Source organism: Acomys russatus, chromosome 7 (genome assembly GCF_903995435.1).
Source record: "Acomys russatus chromosome 7, mAcoRus1.1, whole genome shotgun sequence".
NCBI classification, from domain to species: domain Eukaryota; kingdom Metazoa; phylum Chordata; class Mammalia; order Rodentia; family Muridae; genus Acomys; species Acomys russatus.
The window spans coordinates 15,355,381-15,376,541 of record NC_067143.1 but is presented as its reverse complement, the minus strand read 5'-3'; the positions used below and the strand labels follow the sequence as shown (position 1 = coordinate 15,376,541).

The window sequence follows — 21,161 nt, the reverse complement described above, 5'->3', positions numbered from 1 at the left end:
CTTTGTGAAATAAGCCTGAGAGGATTCCAGACAGGGTTATGCATGGAGTTAGATATCCTGAACCGAACCAGCTGGCAAACCTGGGCACTTCCATCTCATGGAATTTATTTGGTTCTACCCCACCGCCAGCCTGGGATTGAATACTCAATTTATTTTCCTGAGAAAATCCCTATGTTCTTACTTTACAAGGGGCTATCCTCTTTTTCAAGGCCAGTAGTCTATTCCCCATACCCTGTGCTATCCACAGAGTCATACCTCCAAGTCCAGTTGGCCGTGTAAGAGGACAGGGTGGAAGGAGCTGGAAGAAAAGAGGGAGAAAAGTTGAAGTATGCAGGGCAGCAAAGGCAGCCACGGAGATTGTCTGTTGATAAGAAACACAAATAGTGCTAACCAGCCCACCCCATTACTGGAAGATAGATGCTTGCCGGCTGCATGAGTTCTAAAGGGCCACATGCTGATAACTGGAGTTGGTCAAGTCTTCAGACACCATTGCCCAATCAAAGTGGCAGGTCCACCTGAGTCCAGGTAGACTGTGAGGTCTTGGGCAGGTGGCAAGTCATAGCATGCTGTTATATACAATGCTGACACAGTTGAGTCAGCTCCATGTAACTGCTCTTTTCTAGGTATATGTGGGCACATGAAGGGAACATAGATTGCCTACTCCTACACACAGTGTGCTGCCCTCGTCATCCCTATGCACGTCAAGATGATGAGTTGTTCCCCAGTGCTGTGTCTTACTCCAATGCTGGAAAGCACTTTGTACCGAGTGTCACGCTATCGGGCAGGTCAAGAACACTGCCAGACCCAGGGACTGAGTGAGAATGAGCACCCTAGTGGGGCTCTGTTGCTGTGAGGTGATGCTTGCTAGAAGCGGAGACAACATTAAGAACTCAGAAACCAGGCTATGCCCGCCATTATTTCTTGCCTATCCCCAAGAAAGGAAGAAGTGAGGTGAGGCCGGAGGCAATGATGCGCTATGTGTGTAGGCTCAGCAGAGCCTCTGATAATCCGTACTGAAACTCTGAAGCAAACAGAGGACATGACGGGGAAGTGATGCTTCTGCTTCATGGCTGACATACGGGTGCTGAGGTGACATTCTTCGTGGGATGACATGAACAGACATCATTCACCTAAGTTATCGAACCAACCACAGACCAAAGCACATAAAACCCAACACAGTGAAACAGTGAGCTATGTTGAGGTTACAGGAATATGAATGAGGAGTTACATACAGGAGCAAAACAGTCTTGAAGGTAGCTGAATGACCAAAGCTCGTGGGTGACAGCTTACAAAAGCTGGAAAGCTGGAGCACACAGCCTACAAACAGCTCAACAGCTTGGGGAGTGTCCACTCCAGGCAGGTTAGATGCTAGAGCTTCTTCCAAACAGCCTGGCTGGTCTCTACTTCCTGGAGGTGGTTCGTGGTTACTAGGTAGCTTGTCTTGTCTGTGAGTGACTCTTGGCAGTCTTTAAAGCTTATATATGCTTGGGGGAGGGGAGGCCTGGTGAATCTGATCAGCTTCAGGGACTTCCTGGAGGTATGTTGAAGTTGTTTGTTTGTTTGTTTGTTTGTTTGTTTGTTTTTTGCTTTGTGGGCTTCAGTACCTTGTAGTTTTCCTTCCCTGTAAATATGCTGTGTCTTAATGAGAGAACTCCAAGGTGGGTGGTTTAAATCTCAGGAAAACTGCTACACAGCCATGGGTCTGGATTTTAAGGGAGGATTGTGGCTATAAAAGGCCAGGCAGCCTTCTGTAGCTTTCTACTTGTTTTCTTTCCACTGACATATTTTCTGTAATTCTAGTGGTGTTTCGTTTAAATTTTATTTAATGAGATGACATTTTTTGATAATGAAATTGAAATGAAAAATTTAAACTAACGTTTTATTATGTATCTTTTCCAGCATATAGTAATGTTTAGAATGTTTCTGTTTCTGCTGATAACAGTTTACTAACTTTATGTTATAATCATCCACACATCTATCTATCCATCCTTGCACCTAGCATCCATCCACTCATCCACCAATCTACCATCCTTCTTCCATCATCTATAATTCATCCATTATCCATGAATCCATTTATCATCTGTACACTATCATCTATTTGTTTTTCTAGTTTTCATCCATTATCCATTTTATTTTTTATACATATCAAAATAAATTACATGCATACCCTTAACAAGAGTTCATTGTGGTTTATTATTTATTTTATTCTCTTGGAGAAACATGTACTCAACATGAAGTACACAAACATTGAGTTCCTACAAGCACAAACTCTTGTGTTCCCCAAATCACTGTCATATCATTAACATCTAGGAAGTTTAACATATCTCTTTCTAACCAGCTCCTGTCTGCACAGTACTTATTTTTCCACATAAACTTTACTTCCTGTTCTAGATTTCATACAACAGCAGCAACAACAAGAACAACAACAAAGCCAGAACAGTGTACACAAGAGTATTGATAGTTCGTGAATCTAGAATAGTCAGAGCTGGAGATAGCACATGCGCCCACCAACGGGAGATAAATAGTTATACGTTCTTAAAAGAAATAATACTCAACAATAAAACGATAATTTTACTATGCTGTTGGAAGCAACTGCAAGGATGATTCTCAGGAGCCCCTTTTTTGAGACACACCTTGCGCCAAGGACTACTTACTGTAGTCAGCATTTTTAATCACTCTCCTTTTAATTATTCTCTTTAGGTCATTCTCTAGAATGTTTCTTACAGCAAACTACATAGAGTATTCACTCCCACGGGTGCACTAAAATAAAGAAAAGAACTGTTGCTGTGATCTTAATTCAGCTAATGCTGGGTTCCTGAGAAATGCCAAACATGAACATCAACAAGGGCTCGTGCTCAGCCAAACCTGTCTGCTGTGGGATGCTAGGCTTGCAAGTCTGTGGGTGCCGGCCTTCTCTCAGGGTTCGATTCCTGCTCCTTTGTCTCTTCTGAAGTTAGACCTTTAGCAGGAGGGGAAAGGTGACATGTCTTTACCTTCTTATTATGTTTTGCAGAAAAAAGAACGTGAACTCACACTAAATAAGTCAACAAACGCTTTTACAACTGGGAAGTTAACCCATCCTCCAAATATCCCAAAGGAGCAGCCGGCAGCAGGGACCGGAAATACATCTTCAGCCTCGGCCAAACCTTCCGAAGAGAAGACTTCTGAGAGTAAAAAGACATACAACAGCATTAGCAAGATCGACAAAATGTCCCGGATTGTGTTCCCAATCTTGTTTGGCACTTTCAATTTAGTTTACTGGGCAACGTATTTGAATAGAGAGCCTGTGATAAAAGGGGCCACCGCTCCAAAGTAAGCTGGGCAAGTCCCAAGCTTCCTGGAAATCATACTTCCACAGAGATGGAACTGAGGAGAGGCCAAGCTCACAGAGACTTGTTTGGGCACCGTCTTTCAGGAATTTTTTTGCATGTTTAATAATATGTACAAATAATATTGCCTTGATGTTTCTACGTGTACCTTCAGATGTTTCAAGGATGTCCCCTTAATTAACAAAGCAAACGACCTTCTATACAAAAATGGGAGGCAATGACTGATGTTCAAACGCTCAGTTCCTAACATCGATAGTTTACAAACAAGATAAGTATATTTTTAAGTGTTCCAAGTATATGATTTTATACGTCGAATGCCATTTCATACAGTTTTTCCTGGCCAACAGAACATCTTAGGCAATTCCCATGATGACTGCTTGGCAGCAGCAAAAAGCAAACATCATGGGGTTCACACTGTCCGTGAGGAGCAAACTGTGGACATTTAAGTCCAATACTAATTGCCTTTAATAATTCTTCCTACTCTGAAATAAAAAAATAATGCATGAACTGACATTAAGAAATAGAATAAGTAAACATTTATGCAGACCAATTAAATAACAAGCACATAGTGTGTTAGATTACTAGAACAAATATTTCCCCAAGGAAGGAAATCAACTGATTCAAAGTTAACTTTTTTTTTTGTGGAAAATAAATTTTTCTCAACATACCCCAACACCTCTACAACCTTAATAATTACTCTGAAAGAAAAGAAACTTAAAACCTTAAAGCGACAAGGTCTTGGTCGTCCTTGGCCATGGCACTCTGTGCCCATTGTCTCTGGAATGCCAGCTCCTCTTGCTGCTGCTTCAGCGCTGAGCAATTGTAATTGAGTTATTTCTTGTTTTATTTCCCTGTACATATTTCATGATTAGATTATTGCCCTGTTAGCTTTTGTATATGACTCTTAAAAGTTCATTAAAAAAAAAAACTTAAAAATGACTTGATCTTATGGGCGTATGTCATTTATTCTTTTGATTCAATTTTTGACTAACCCATTTCCTGAAAATGCCATAAGAACAATCTCATCTGAAATTGTTTATGGGTAAACAGAGAATTGTTTATGGGAACAAAGAGAATTAAAACCTAGTGGGTGACCCTCACTCTTCCAACCTAATTGTGCAGAGGAATGCTTCCAGAGGATACTTATTGACAGGGCAAGCGTAGACACAGCCAGAAGCTCTCCCTACCACAGATCTCTGTGTACTTCCCTCAGCACACTTATAGTGTTTTCTGCTGGTGTGAGGACTACTGATCCCTCCTTATGGGCCTCATGACAGCTGGTTCTGGCTTTGTATCCTTCTTTCTGTGTCTGATGACTGCTGGTCCTAGCTGTACAACCTCTCTTAAGGCTCATGTGACCTCTCTTATGGGCCTGGTGTATGCTCGTCCTAGTTCTGTCCCCACCTCCAGTTGTTCATGAGCAGTCAGACAGAGTAGAACAATTGGTGCATATACTTTGTGTTCAGATCAGTGTCAGCAGGTGGGAAGGAACAGATTCTGTCCTAAATTTGAAACTCCAGCAGTATAACAGAGGAGATACAACTATCAAGAAAATCAGATCGTTGATTAGGCCTGTTTAGACAAAGTAGGTGCCACGCAAGTACCCAGATTCCCTTTCTTAATATGTTCTCTTGTACATGTGTATATGCACACACCTGTGGTCAGGTATGCATTTATGGGTGCAAGTGCCTATGTGTGCTCATGTGGAGGCCAAATGTTGACATCAGGTGGTTTATTTGGTCAATTTCTACCTTGTTCTTTTGAGATAGATTCTTATCACTAGACCTGGAGATCACCATTTCAACTAGCCTGGCTGGCCAGCAATCCCTAGCTGTGCTCAGTTGTTCTCCAGCTCCCCAGTGCTAGTGTTGCAGGCACACAGTCACCCCAGGCTTCTTACATGGACCCTGAAGATCAAGCCCACATCCCTATGCCTATGAAGCAAGCCCTTTACTGACTCAGCCCCCTCAGCATCTCCTCCACTGTTCCCTCTACACCTGTACCCAGTATCTCAGACAAAGAGTGACAGAAAGGTCACTCAAACCTGCTATGAAAGTATTTCCCTGTGATAGGATGATGACATCTGCAGAATTGACATGTGCCCATTACAGCACAGTATGAAAAGTCCCCTGGGAAAACCAAAGCTAATCAGTGTGGAGTCCAATTTTCATTACTTTTTTGTTCTAGATTGTTATACCCTCTTCAGGATTCAGCATCGCACTGCAGTTTTAAGAAGATGGAAGAGTAAGATTCACATGTTCACAGGGTTTAACACCCATCTTGAACTGCTTACTTTCAACACAAAATGACACCTTCTTCTCTAGGTTACAGTACATTGCTTAGCGTATGGCTTTTGCACAAAAGTCCTTGCTGAGCTTGTTTGGAGAATGCCCATTTTTATGCTGCTGAACCTGTAATCTGATGAATATTTAGCAAAAATAATCACATTTGTTTTCCATTCTCTGATTTTGTGTTGCAGAGATTCTCAGAGTTTGATATTTTTAATGAGAACATAATAAAGAATCACCTTGGGGAAATGATGACAAGGCAAGCAATAACATTTCTGAAGATAATTATAAATTATACTGCTCTACTTTTAGAGCCAGAATATTTAAATGTGTCTTTTTTTTTTTTTTTTTTTTTTTTTACATCACCGCAAATATAAAGAGGGTGTTCTTAACAGTCCACAATCAGTACTTCTTATATTCTCCCTTAGGAGTCTAAAGGTCTATCTAGGGCAAGCTCTGACTGAAGCTGACATAAAAGTATATGTTTGCATCTGATGATTTTGTTCAGCTGCTTGAGGAATAACTATAATTGTCCTGAAAATGCACTTTGTTGAAGATGGGGAAGAAGGCTGAAAAACATTTATTTGCTCATTGCCTTGATACTACCTGAGAAATTGAACACAAATCTCACACGGGACAAACTATAGGAAACAGCAGCAAATAGGAAATTTATCCTTTAGAGGCAGTGTTTCTGCAACTCAAATATATTAATCCCTTGCCTTAAACATCATGGCCAGTCAGGTGTACATACACTCCCATTTTTCTATGTCTCATAGTTTCTAAATCTGTGTTTACAACACCATCAAACTCCTTTATAGGAATATTGATGGAGAAACTAATATGACCTAAGATGAAAGTATTCCTTCCAAGGCCCGGGTAAAGGATTATACATTAAGCCTGCTGTAGATGTTTCCTGTCTGAAAGCATGTCCATCTATATTTTCTTTATAAAGTCTGTGGTTCTGTGATCTCACAAACTTAATGCCCTATTTAGTGTAGAAAAGGGGAGAGAGGCAAAGAGTGATGAAGGGAAAGAAGAAAGGAGGAATGGAGAGAAAGAATGAGAAGGAAAGAGAGGAGAGAGGGGAGAGAGAGTGGGGAGAGGGGGCCACAAAGAGAGAGAGAATTAATGAATGGACAAATGAATATCACTGAATGAGGGACCTGGTGTCTTTAATTGGATTGTTCTTTCTAGAGCTCTCATGTGGATATTATGGTAGTTCTCTGCCTTAAAGAAAACCACAATCATGACACTGACTCTTCAATCACCGTTATCTTCCTATAAAAACTAGTCTCAAAGCAAAAGAACCTCTCCTTTGGAAAGTTTGAAATGGTACAATTTTCTCTCTGTCTTTTGGATATTTAAAATTAGTCTTAATATTTTTTGTAATCCACAGAAGAAGGGGATGAAAGATTCTACGAGTCAGAGGGGATGGAGGATGCCAGAAAAACATGGCCCACTGAATCAACTAAGCAGGGCAAATATGGGCTCACAGAGACTGAAGTGGCAAGCACAGGGTATGCATGGCACTGCACCAGGTCCATAGCATATATGTTATGGCTGATAACTTGGTGTTTTTGTGGGACTCCTAACAAGTGGGGATGGGTATGTCTCTGATTCTTTTACCTGTTCTTGGGACTCTTTTCCTTCTATTGGGTTGTGCTGTCCAGCCTCAATATGGGGGCTTTGCCTCAATGTATTGTATCCTTTTCTGTCCTCTTGGAGGCCAGAACCTTTCTGAAGGGAAACAAGAGAGGGAGTGGATCTGGTGGGGACCTGGAAGAAGTGCAGGAGGGGAACTGTGGTCAGGATGTATTGTATGAGAGAAGAATATTTTTAACTTAATAAAGTATAAATAAATAAATAAATAAAAATCAACACACAGAAGCTTTCATATATACAAATCATGAACTTGATGAGGGATAATTTAGGAAAAAAATCCCATTCACAAAAACTCAATAAAAAATTGAAAGTAACTAGGGATAAAGCTAATGAAGGAGGTGAAAAGCCTCTATAAGGAAAAGTCTAAAACACTGAAAAGAAACTAAAGGGAATGCTAGATGATGGAAAGATGTCCCATGCTTCTGTATCAACACTCAATATTGTGAAAATAGCTATGCTGACAAAAGTAATCCACAGATGCTATACAATCCTTGTCAACATTTCAATGACATTCTTCACAGAATTAGAATTATTAACCCAGAAAACAAAATACCACAAAAATAGCGGAAGTAATCTTAAAGCAAAAGAAAATAGCTTGGATGCACTAGGATTCAAATTATACTACAGAACTGTAGTGATGAAGACAGTATGGCACTACCATAAAAAAAGACAACTAGATACATGGAACAGAACAGAGGACCCAGTAATAAACCTAAATAGGTACAGTCACCAAAAGTTTTTTTTACAAGGGTGTCAGAAACATACATTTGAAAAGGTCAAATATTCATTAAATGGTGCTGGCAAATTTGGCTACCTATCTGTATGTATGTATTTTTTTCTATAAAACATCAGTTCAAAATAGATCAGACTGAGACAGCTAGAGCAAAGCATGGGAACAGTCATTCAACACAGAAGCAAAGACAAGAACCTTCTGCCACAGCCCAGAGACACACGGAGACGTGGAGATGGAGGCATTCCAAATTGGTGGCACAAAGTGGAACTTTTGAGTTGTGTGGTGTGTAGGCATCCACTTGAAGAATGTTACAGTTATACCCAGCCCTCAACTCAGAAACAAAAGCATTAAGAGGGAAATCAAATAGGTATCAGTGAGAATACTGCATGTGTCTTTATCATGTGAGAGCATGGGGGATTTTTCTGTCTTTAAATCAAGGTACAATAGCATGTTGATATGTTTGACTAGAAAAATATACTTTAAAAAGATCTTTCTGATAATTTTGTACAGGAGTACTTGTGCCAGCTTGTTTTGTTATGTCAAACTGACACAAGCTAGAGTCATCTGAGGGAAGGGAACCTCAATGCAGATAACCTTTTCATATGATCTGGCTGTAAGCATCCTTTTGGGTATTTTCGTAACGATTGATGTGGAAAGGGCCGGTTCATTGTGAGTGGTGCCAACCCTGGGCTGGTGGTGGGTTCTATAAAAAAGCAGGAATGGTCCAGCCAAGAGGAGCAAGCAAGTAAGCAGCATCTCTCCATGGCTTGTGCATCAGCTCCTGCCTCTAGGTTCCTGTCCTGCTTCAGTTCCTGTCCTGACTTCTTTCAATGACGAACAGTGATGTAGAAATGTAAGACAAATAAGCCCTTTCGTCTCCAAGTTGCCTTGGTCTTGTGCTTCATTCCAGCAATAGTAACCCTAAGACAAGACTGTGTTTACAGCATTCCATCCCTTTCCCCTCTAGTTCCTTCTTTGTTCTCCAGCTGCCTCTCAGGTAGGCTACTGGCACTTTCCCTCCTTCCCTCCCTCTCAGCTACTTGCTAAGGACAGCCAATCCTTTCTTATAGGATTGGCTAGATCCCACCTGGATCTACAAGGGACCCTCTAGCCATCACATGTAATCCAGAATTTCAAAGGCCTGACAGCAGCCAGACTAAAACACTCCAATTGTCCTAACTATCCTACAGATGCAGGACCTGTTCACAGTGCCATGAGAAACTTGCCCCAGGCTCCCTGCTAAAAGCACCAGACTGTAGCAAAGAAACAGAAAGGCTGGGTAGAGGCTGTGTTCTGCATTCCAGAAAAACCAAGGAAACCAAGATCCCAACCTTACCATGAATTTGCCCCCTCTTGAATACTTTAAACACCACTGCTTAAAGAAACAGATGATCAAAAAAGAAAGAGAGAAAAAGTCAATCAACTCCAAATGGCTCGTCATTTTCCCCATAGATTAGTGTGTCTCTCAACACTTGTTCTGTTTTGATTTTTGTCAACTGGGCACAAGCCAGAGTTACCTGGAAAGAGGAATTTCTGCAGAACAAATACATTCATCAGATTAGAATATAGCCTAGTTTGTAGGACATTTTAAAATATTAGTTTACTTATTCACTTAACATCCCAATTGTAACCCCTCCCTCCTCTCCTCCTGGTCCCAATCTCCTTTCCTCGACTCCCTATCCCCCCTCCCCTACTTCTCAGAAAAGGGAGTTCACCCCACTTCTAACCCACACAAGCATATTCAAGTCACATCAGGATTGAGTGTATCATCTTCCTCAGTAGCCTGGCAAGGCAGCCCTGCCAGGGGGAAGTGATTGAAAAGTATGCAACAAAGTCCTTGTTAGTGATAGCCCCGACTCCCCTTACTAGGGAACCCAAATGGAGACCAAGCTCCCCATGGGGCACATATGTGCAGGAGGCCTAGGTCCAGTACAGTTCTTGGTTGGTGCTTCAGTCTCCTCAAGTCCCCAGTAGGACATTTGCTCAACTATGTTCAAAGTCGCTCTATTCAGAATAGCTAGAAACTGGAAACAACTCAGATGTCCCTCCACTGAAGAATGGATAAGGAAACTATGGTACATTTACACAATGTAATACTACTCAGCTATTAAAAATAAAGAAATCATGAAATTTGCAGGCAAATGGATGAAACCAGAAAAGATCATTCTGCATGGTATGTACTCACATTTAAGTAGATATTAGCCATTTAGTACAGGATAACCACGCTATAATTCACAGACCCAAAGAAGCTAGGTAACAAGAAGGGCCCAAGAGAGTATGTTTGAATCTCACTCAGAGGGAGAAATAGAATAGACAGCGGAAGTGGTTGAAAAGAAGGATCAGGATAGGAGAGGGAGTGCTGAGAGAGAAATGAGGGTGGGGATCAGACACGAGGAGAGCAGGGTTGCAGGGAGTGTGGGAGGACAGAGGGCCTGCAAAGAGAAGAGAAACCGCAGGTGAGGCCATCTCTGAGACAAGCTGGAGACCTACAACAGAGTAGGCTCCAGAGACGATATAGGGGTGACTCTAGCTGAGACCCTTAGTAGTGGGAGTTACGAAGATTGAAGAGGCCACCCTCTAGCCAGACTGGGCATCTAGTGGAGGGAGGGAAACACCAACTCACCCACAAAAACTTCAACCCAAAATTTGCCCTGCCTACAAGATGTGCAGGGATAAAGATAGAGCAGAGATTGAGGGAATGTCCAACCAAAGTCTGGCCTAACCTGAGACCCTCCCCATGGGAGAGAGCCAAACCTCAACACTATTAATGATACTTTGCTATGCTTACAGATGGGAGTCTAGCATAACCATTGTCTGAGAGACTCGACCCAGCAATGCATAGAAACAGATAATGAGACTCACAACCAAGCATTGGGTGGAGTACAGGGTATCTTGTAGAAGAGTGTGGGAAGGGCAGAAGGACCTGGAGGAGACAGGTATGCTACAAGGAGACTAACAGGGACATTTCTTTTTTAAATTAATGAATGATGTGAGATGTACCAACTCAGAGAGTTGGTCCAGGTTCATATAAGCCTGCAAGATGAGCAAGCCATGAACAACAAGCCAGGAGGCAGCATTATCTTACAGCCTCTGCGCAGTTCCTGGCTCTAGGTTCCAACCTTCACTTCCTGACCTGAATTCCTTTCAAGTTGGGTTATGAACTGTAAGCTGAAAGAAATCTTTTCCTTCCCAAGCATCTTTTGGTCACAGTCTTTACCCTAAGAGCAGAAAGCAAATTAAGACAGCCTGATATGCAGCAGTTTCCTCTATGATTGAAACCTTCCATCTGGCAAGAAAGCTCATTAAGATTGGATGTAAAATCTCAAATTAGCTTGAGGAAGTCCCTGAAACTGACCAAATAGGCTCTCTCTCCTCAAGATATATAAACAGAAAAGACTGCTGAGAGTCACTCTCAAACAAGCCAATCTGTGAAGACTCTCAGATAAACAGAGCAGTCTAAAAGAAGCAGAGACCAGCAGAGTTGGGTGAAGAGGTTCAGACCAACTAAGGCATGTACAAAGGGCGTGCTCCAACCTGTTAAGCTGCCTTTGGCCTATACAATGTGCTCCAGATTTCAAGCTTTTGTGAGTTGTCACCCAAGCTGTGGAGGGCTTTGGTGATGCATCTGAGTTATTTTGGATCCTGTAAAGAATCACTCATCCATTCTCTTATAAGTAATGTCAATAAAAGCACTGGTTCACCAAGTTGGACATTGGTCCAATCATCCCCATTTCTTTGGTCTGTTTTAAGTACCTTTCCTACATTGAGTAGACCTGCGGTGTTGCTTCTCTCCAGGAGAAATATGACACAAAACACAACTCTCCTCAGAGAAGCTTCTTTTTGCCGTGGATGGCAGTTAACACAAAGACACAAATAGTCAATGTGCAGACAACAAGACACTGGGATTCTCAGCCTTAAAGGAGACATTCATCTCACAATCCCTACTGTTGAATTTGAGCTATTGCAGGAAAGGAGGTGAAAACAGTAAACGCCAGAGGTGATGGGTGACTACAAAATAATGGTGCTTTTCTGGGCAAAGTTGGACACTTGCACATTTGAATTCACAGCCGTTGAGGCAGCACCCACAAGACCTTATCATGCTCAGGCCAAATAAAATTCCAGTTTAGAGTTGGGAGGTTACCAGGAAACTGGGACAAAGGGGAGGACATCCTATTGGGACTCTAGATGAGAGAAGCATGGGAGAGTGGCAAAGTAGAAGGATCCAGAGGGTCCTAGAAACCTACAAGTAGAACATTATGATAGGCAGATTTGGGCCCAGGGGTCCCGCTCAAACTAAAGCACCAGCCAAGGACAATACAGGCGGTAAACTTTAAACCCCTACCCAGATCTAGCCAACGGTCAGAACATTCTCCACAGTTGAGTGGAGAGTGGGATATGACTTTCTCACGTACTCTGGTGCCTCACATTTGACCATGTCCCCTGGAGGGGGAGACCTGGTGGCACTCAGAGGAAGGACAGCAGGTTGCCAAGAAGAGACTTGATACCCTATGAGCAAATACCGGGGGAGGTAATCCCCCTCAGGAACAGTCATAGGGGAGGGGAATAATGGGAAAATGGGGGGAAGGGAAGAATGGGAGGACACAAGGGATGGGATAACCATTGAGATGTAACAAGAATAAATTAATAATAAAAAATTAAAAAAAATAGAGTTGGGAGGTGGAGCTGATGTCCCGTTCTTAGATAAGATGTTCACCATGGACTGCTGCTAGGAGTGAGGGAGCTCAGTTGTCTTTAAGGATGCGGTCCCTGGCATGTTGACCATCCTTCCGTAAAGGCAGCATTTATAAGGATGTGGTCCCTGGCGTGTTGACCATCCTTTCGTGAAGGCAGCATATATAAGGATGTGGTCCCTGGCGTGTTGACCATCCTTCAGTGAAGGCAGCATATATAAGAGGATAGAGACAGCACAAATTAGACTTGGTGGTTTTAAAAGAAAAAGAGGGCACTGGTAGGTGGGAAGGGGAGATGGATCTCATTGGAACTGAGGGTGTACACATATTTTAAAATATCAAAATACGTTGTATTTAATCATCAAAGAACTAATAAAACACAAGAAAAAAAAAAGAGTTTCATAGAATTCTACTGTCAATCCATATGGGCCTGAACTTTTGTTAGTTCCAAGGCTTTTATTAGTTTTGATCTCCTTATTTGCTATAGGTCATCTTATGTTATTCATCTCTTCTTGGTCTAACTTTTGGGGGATTGGATGAATCTAGAAATTCATTCATTTACATTTTCAACTTTATGGAATATATGTTTATTAAAGTATTTCTTTATAATATCTGCATTTCCCTGGTATATTTCATAATGTTTTCCTTTTTATTTCTTATTCTGTTAATGTGGGTTATCTTTCTTTTGGTTTATTGGGCAAAAGGTCTGGAAATCTTGTTTATCTTCTCAAAGAGTCAGATATTCGATTAGTTGATTGCAATTTTTCCCTTGTTTCTTTTTCACTAATTTATGCTCTGATTTTTATTTATTTTTCTGTTTGCTAGATTTGGGCTTGATTTGTTCTTGTTTTTCTAAATTCTTGAGTCACATCATGAATCATTATATTTGTGCTCTTTCTGATTTTTTAAATGTAGGCACTTAGAGCTACAAATTTCCCTCATAGGACTTCTGTTACTGTGTGTCCCAGAGGCATTTCTGTGTTTTCATTTAGTTCTGGAAATGTTTTGATATCTTCCTTAATTTCTTCTTTGACTCGTTTATCATTCAGTAATGAGTTGTTTAATCTCCATGAGCTTTTATAATTACTAGAGGTTTATTTGCTGTTGACTTTGTATTTTATTGCTCTGTGGTCAGACAGGATACATGGAGTTATTTCGATTTTTCTGAACTTCTTAAAATTTGTTTTGTGTCAAAGGATATGGTCCATTTTAGAGGTGCTTCGTTGGGCTGCTGATCTGAATGGACATTCTGTGGGATTTGGAAAGAATGTCTTGTACATATCTGTTAGGCTATTTGCCGTAAAAAGCCACTTAACTCTGATGTTTTTCTGCTTCCTCTTTCTCCAGATGACCTGTCTTGTTGAAGAAACTGGGGGATTGCCTACTCATACTGAGTTACAGTCCATATGTGTATAAAGCTTAACAGTATGATAGTATTTTTTTATGAAATTGATATGCCATAATTTGGTGCCTATGGTTTGCATAGTATTGTCTTCTTGGTTAACTATTCCCTTGATAAGCATGAAGTGTTCTTTATCTCTTCTAATTAGTTTTGATTTGAAGTCTATTTTGTCAGATATTGGGATAACAATGCCTGCTTGTTTTCTAGTTCTATTTGCATTAAACACTTTTTTTCATATTTCAGTTCAATTCAGTACTCATCTGTTAGGTAAGTGATTTCCTTCTAGACTACAGAAATATGGATTTTTTAAAAAAGAAAACAGGGCCTCTCTATGTATTTCTGGCTATTCTGGAACTCACTATGGAGCTCAGTCTGGCCTTAAACTCCCAGACATTCTTAGGCCTCTGCTTCCTATGTTGTTGGGTTAAAGGTTTGTATCATCACACACGACTGGATTTTTTTTCTTAATCCATTAAATTAACTCATGCTTTTTTGGAGGGGTTACAACCACTAATATTTAAAGTTATTATTGAACCATGACATTTTATTTTATTATTGTTGTTTGTGTTCTTACTCTTACTTTGTATTTCAGTTGACTATAGCTTCTCTTTTCCCCCCATGTGGCCTCTTAGAAAATTGCTTCCAGTACTCTCTGTAAGGCTGGTTTAATAGACATGAATTCTTTTAGCCTGTTATATAAGGGGAAGTTTCCCTTTTTAAAACTATGATAGACACTTTTGCTGAGTACAGTAGTCCAGGTTAGCACTATTGGTCTTTCAGAACTTGGAGTCCATTGCCCCAAGCTCTTCTGGCTTTTAAAGTTTCCACTAGGAAGTCAGCTGCTAATCCAACAAAATGTGTCACTTTAAATTATAGACATTCTGATATTTCACCGTGTTTTTATTTTATCAAATGCTCTTCATATTTGTGTAAGAAACTGGAGTATTTCATTTTATGAGGTTAGTCATCTTAGTCTTTGTCCACCTTTAAACTTACTGGCTTGCCTTTGTTTTTATGATTCTTCTGCAAATTTCATTTTGAGTGTGGGTCTTCCTATAAAGACATGGCTGGCTTAGAACTCTATGTGTAGACCAAATTGCCCTTGAACTCACAGAGATCTGTCTGCCTCTGCTCTGGGATATGGGAAGAAGGAGGGAGTTAAAGGTGTGTAGCACTGTGCCAGGCCTTTTTTGTGATTTTTTTTTTTTTACAAAAATATATATGTAACGCAAGCATGACAAACATGTTCTTTCAGCAAATTTGCCTTGTAAGTTGCCCAGCTTTGCATCACTGTAACAAATGCCTGCAATGTATCAGTTTAAATGGAAGAAGTGTATCTTAACTCACAGTATTGGAGGTCTCGGCTCAGGGTCTCTTCTGGGTGCATGGTGAGGCAACACATTACAAAGAGGCAATCAACTCACTTCATTGCTAATCAACTCACTCCAGGAAGAGCATGTCCCCAAGGACATAAAGCCTCCCACTTGGCCTTACATCTCAAAGGGTTCACCATCTTCCACATGCACCAGGCTGAGGCTGTTGAGTAACTCCATTAGCAAATGGAGCACATTCCAGTTACCAATTGTAATACCATGACCTTATGGTAAGGCTTTTGTGAGCATCTCCGTTTTATGTTCCAATTAATAAATCTTTGCTTGCCCACAGGCCATAGAAGCCCATTATTGGTTCTGAAAACTTTAGAAGATCATCTCTCTTTTAAGGCTGAAATATACTTCAAATTAATTTATATACTTTTCAATTTATAATTATAATATCAACAGTATTTTCCCATTGAATCTAAGACCCCCCAAGTAGAATGCCACATTTTCCAGTTACTGTGCCCCACGGTCTGTCTTTGATCTGAGGAATTCTTTGGCCTTTCTTTATATCCCACGACATCATTATTCTTTGGAGACACCAGTTTTAGCAAAATGCACCCAAGAGTTTTAGTCTGTTTACTGCTTCCTCTTGATCAGACTCAGGGTATGTATTTTTGGACAGCATTGCTTTTCTTAGTGCTGCATACTGGTAAATATGCCCTGTTAGATCACATTGATCTTTGCATTAAGCTGCAGTCCGCCAGCTTTCTCCACTACAATGCTACTCTTTTATTCTTTTTAAATGTTAACTGTTCTTTGGGGAAATTATTTGCGAGCACTTAACTACTTTAGTTTTATGCAATAGCATGCAATCGCAATTCTTGCAGCTGGCTGTACAACAGCGATTTTTTTTTTTAATCTCAAATGCTGCTCAGTATTTATTAGTTAGTTATGTTATAATTGTGAGGTATTTTCCCTCATCTCTGTTATTATCTGCAATTTAGACTGATGCTCTCTTCTTTTGTCTAATGGATTTAAACTCAGAATTGTCATTTAAAATTTTTATTCTTAAGTTATCCAAGGTTTAGACAAGGGCCTCATCAAGCTTACTATATAGAGTTTGGAATTTTTCATGTTTTTTCTATTTTTAATCTAAAGACATTTTCCAACCTGATTTGTATATAATAAACAAAAATATACATATTTGCAGCACACACTATGATGACTTGAAATTCCTATACACTGTCACGTGATAGCCACAATCAAACTGGCCAACCTTCAGTTGTCTTCTTCATTCCCCCACATTGAGAGACTTACTACGCTTCTTCATGCTGTTTTTTTTTTTTTTTATAAACTCTTTCAATTCAAAAATTATTCCTAAATTTTGTTTCCATAAAGAATATTCACGAACAAGATCTAATTCTGGTTCTGAAGTCTTGCTGGTTGTTTGGGAACTTTAGGCAGAAGAGCTAGACTATGTAGCCATACACTGCAACAGCTGTGCTGTGCCCTACACTGCCTGAGAAGTAATGAGTCCGTGCTGATGTCTCCAACAGGGTTGTTCCTTGCCTTCTTACTTCCAGTATCTCTGACTTTTTTTTTTTTTTTTGAGTGATCAGTTTTGTTTTTAAATTGAAGATAGATTTTTTTCCATATATTTTGCTTACAATTTTCTTTCTCTCATCTCCTCTCAGATCTTCCCTACCTCCCGACATCTACAGCCACACCCTATCTTTCTCTCTTTCATTAAAAACCCAATGACATCCATCAAAAGAATAATAATAAAGTAAAAATAAACAGGAATAGGACAAAGCAAACAGAAGTAAAGGGCCAAGGGAAAAATCACACACACACACACACACACACACACACACACACACACACACACACACAAAACCCCACATATAGACAAAGAGACATACATCCTTGTACATACAGAAATAAATCCCATAAAACAAAACTAGAAAACATTATATATATGTATAAATATTATATATGTATCCTGAAAGGAAAAAAATACCCTGAAAAAGCATTATGTCGCAAACACCTCTAAAATACCAATGAGGTCATTTTGTGTAGGTCATACAAGGCTAGGCATGGAACCTGCTCTTTTTTTTTTTTTAACCTGCTCTTAAGAGTGTTTTGTTCATAGGCTATCAAGTCTCATCTTGGTAACCTGCTTATTCTTTCTTTGAATTTCTTAAAGAATGAGAACCTTCATGTATATACACTGAAAGAAGAGGTCAACTATTTAACACCATGTGGACACAGCTGCTTCCCATAACTGATTTTTTTCTAGTTTTCTTATTTTATTTTATGAATTTATTCAGATTACAACTCAGTTGTTATCCCCTCACTTGAATCCTCCCGTTCCTCCCTCCCTCCCACTTTTACCCTGTTCCTTTCCCCCAGGCCTATGACCATATAGTGTGGGAGGAGGTCCCCATCATTCATAGACCTAGGGGAGGAGAATAGGGTGAAAGCGGGACGGAGGGAGGACCGGGAGGGTACAAGTGATGGGATAATAATTGAGTTGTAATCTGACTGAATTGATTTTTTTTTTTTTTTTTTTAAAGAGTGTTTTGTTGAGAGATGGCTCAGAGGTTAAGAGCACTGGCTGCTCTTTGAAAGGTCCCAAGTTCAATTCCCAGCAAACACATGGTGGCTCACAACCATCTCTAATGATATCTGGTGCCCTCTTCTGGTGTGCAGCAGTATTTCTTTTTTGAAAAGAGTGTTTTGCTTTATTCCTTGATGTCCTCCATCCCTCTTTGGCTCTTAGAGTCTTTCCACCTCTTCTTCTGAGGGGAGATCACTGAGCTCTGAAGGGATGGGTTTCAGGGAGACATCTTATTTAAGACTGAGTATTCCAAGGTCTCTCTGTACTTTGTCCAGTTGTGAGTCTCTATATTTGTTCCCATCAACCGAAGGAAGAAGCTTTTCTGATGAGGTCTGACTGAGATATTGATCTGTGAGCATAGCAGAATTGTCATTTGGAATCCTTTTATTACTACAGTCCTTCAGCAGAACAATATTTGGTCTCCCCCTGGGTCCATGGCCTGTCTAGTCCCAGATTCTTGGCCACTTGAGCTGTGTCAGGGATAGGTTCTTTCTCATGAAATGGTCCTTGACTCTAATCACATAGTATGTGGTTACTCTTACAGGCTTTGTTCTATGATTGCACTAGTATACCTTACAGGCAGATCAGAACTGTAGAACGAAGGCTTTGCTACAGCCTAGCTGGGCTTACCTTTGCTCCTCTGGTAGTGTGCAGAGTAACTTCCAGTACCCTCAACACTAAATCAGTAGACCTAAAGCTCTAGTCAGGGTTAGTCTAGTCACCTTCCCCAGCATCAGTAAGATTGTCTTCAGCAATGAGGCTGTACTATCAGTTTGTGGCTGAGTTGTTTGGCGGTTTCCATGGGGTCTTTTCAGGTGACAGCTCAATTAGATGTAACCCATTCCCAGAATTGGAGGTTTCATTTGGTAATGAGAGATGTCTAGTTGGGCCTCCGTCTCTCCGCATTATTTGCTTACTGCATTTAGAATTCTTTCATATATGAATTTACATAAGAAGTTTCTACTGTATTAATTTCCATATAGCTGCTGAAATGGCCCCTAGCCTTGGTAGTCCCTGTATTTCCTCCCTTACCCACCTCTTTCCTATCCTTCTAGGTTTGATCCTCTTTTTCCAGGTTTCCTCCAACCCCATGCATCTATAACTATCTTCCTAAGGAGATCCTTCCCTTTACCTAGTTCCTTACTTTATAGCAAACCTCTGTGGTTTTAGAGATTGTAGCTTGCTCATTGAAGACCCCAAATCCAAACGCCACATGAAAGCAAATACATACTACATTTGTCTTTTCGAGTCTGGGTTACTTCACCCAGGATCATAATTTTCTAGCTCCATCTATTCACCTGTGATTTCACAATTTCTTTTTTGTTTTTGTTTTTGTTTTTACATCTGAGAAATATCGTGTAAGTATGTCATCATATTTTCTTTTTTCTTTATTTTGTTATTCTTCTCTCAAACAATACATCCTGACCACGGTTTCCCCTCTTCCTCTCCTCCCATTCTCACCACCACCACCTCACCTCTGTTTCCCTTCAGAAAAGAGCAGCCTTCCCAGGGATATCAACTGAACACGGCACAACAAGTTACAATAAGACTAGATACATACTCTCATACCAAGGCTGGGCACAGCCACCCAGTAGGAGGAAAAGGGTCCCTAAAGCAGGCAAACGGGTCACAGACAGACCCCACTCCCACAGTTAGGAGTCCCACAAAGCCCACCAAGATAAAAGCATAACATATATGCAGAGGACCTAGGTCAGACCCATGAGGTCTCCCTGTCATTTCAGTCTCTGTGAGCCACTATGAACCCTGCTTAGTTGACTCTGCGGGCCATGTTCTTGTGTTGTCCTGGACCCATCTATCACCTACAATCCTTTCTCCCTCTCTTGCATGGCATTCCCTGACCTGAGGTTATGTTTAACTGTGTACCACATTTTCTTTTATCCATACATTTGATTTTGTATTTTTATAGGTTGTCAATCTGTGTGAAATTGTGTCTCTCTGTCTACATGCATTCCTTGTGCGTTTTCCTTGGCTCTCCCCCCCCTTTTTTAAATGTTCCTTGTTTGTTTGGTACTATTCTGGTTTGTTTTTTATTTTGATAATTTTTTAGATGTGTGTTTGTATTCTAATGAGAGAAAGAGAAAAGGGTGTAGATTTGGGTCAGTGGGAGGGTGGGGAGGATCTGGGAGGGATGGTTTGGGAGGAGGGAACTATAATCAGAATATATACTATAAAAGTCTATTTTCAATAAAAGTTAAAACTATAAAAAAAAAAAGAATAGCAAGATTGTATTTCTTAAAAGCTGACATAAAGTAGTGGTCTAGGGACACACTGCTTTATGTATTTCTGGTGAATTTTAAGAATTATTACCAGGAAAAAAATGCCTTCTTTTTGACATGAAGATTTTGTTGAGTAGATATGAATGTCCTCTACACAGAATCCAATTTAGAAGTATAAATTGTGGAATGAGAGAGGTTTTGTTTAAAACGAAAACCTCAGAAAGCCATAAAGCAAAGATAAGCTGCTGTTGTGGTTTAGGTACCTGGAATATTAGGCTGGCTTTGCTCTCTGGCACTGGTAGGAGGTGAAGTGAGGCTGCAGACGGAATCCTGAGAGGTATTTCTCCAAGAAGCCACAAGAGGATCTGCAAGTTAAGGCAGCCAGCTTCCGCCTCTCAGGAGTTCCCACTGCCTGCCTAGAGGAGCCACAGCTAGGCCTGTAAGCTGAACCAGAAGGGGTCCTGGTCTTCCCCTCAGCAGGGTAGCGGCCTGAACACGTGCCCTGTTGCTTTTGCAGATCATAATCTTTATGTCTTAGGATGAAGCACCGCCTTTTTGTCAGAGTTTTCTTTTTCTTTCTTTTCTATTTATTTTCCTCTCTTTTCCTGTCGAGGAAGAAGGTAAAGTGAAGTTTGCTCACGCCAATGGAGCTGTTAAGTTTCTCAGGTGCTGAAGATGTAAGGGCTGCTAGCACGGAGGGTATGCGGTGCAGTGTACATGCTCTGCAAAGCACCCCAGCCTGGTCAGCTTAGGCAAAGGAGGAAAATCAAAGGCTACGGCTGGTTCTTTGAGGATTCTTGACCTTGCATTTTGTTTTCATACTTATGTTCAGAAAGCTTGCTTTGATTATCTCATCCCTCCTGACTCGTTTAGCATAAAA

General features: G+C 40.6%; 1 protein-coding gene and 1 long non-coding RNA gene across 6 annotated transcripts in view; one reads left to right on the top strand and one right to left on the bottom strand.

Moving 5' to 3' along the window:
- Nucleotides 1-4,266, top strand: part of Gabra5 (gamma-aminobutyric acid type A receptor subunit alpha5) — a 93,647-nt gene extending 89,381 nt beyond the window's left edge. For all 5 annotated transcript variants that reach the window (XM_051148650.1, XM_051148648.1, XM_051148649.1 and 2 more), the window contains one exon: nucleotides 3,014-4,266. In XM_051148650.1, coding sequence (XP_051004607.1) covers nucleotides 3,014-3,316 — 303 coding nt within the window. In that variant the 3' untranslated portion in view covers nucleotides 3,317-4,266. The remainder of the gene's footprint in view (nucleotides 1-3,013) is intronic.
- Nucleotides 211-20,737, bottom strand: LOC127191519 (uncharacterized). Its single transcript, XR_007830908.1, has 3 exons — nucleotides 20,545-20,737; nucleotides 3,034-3,164; nucleotides 211-298 (listed from the first exon to the last, which is right to left on the bottom strand). It is a non-coding gene; the product is annotated as an uncharacterized LOC127191519 (long non-coding RNA).
- Between the last annotated feature and the right edge of the window lie 424 nt (nucleotides 20,738-21,161).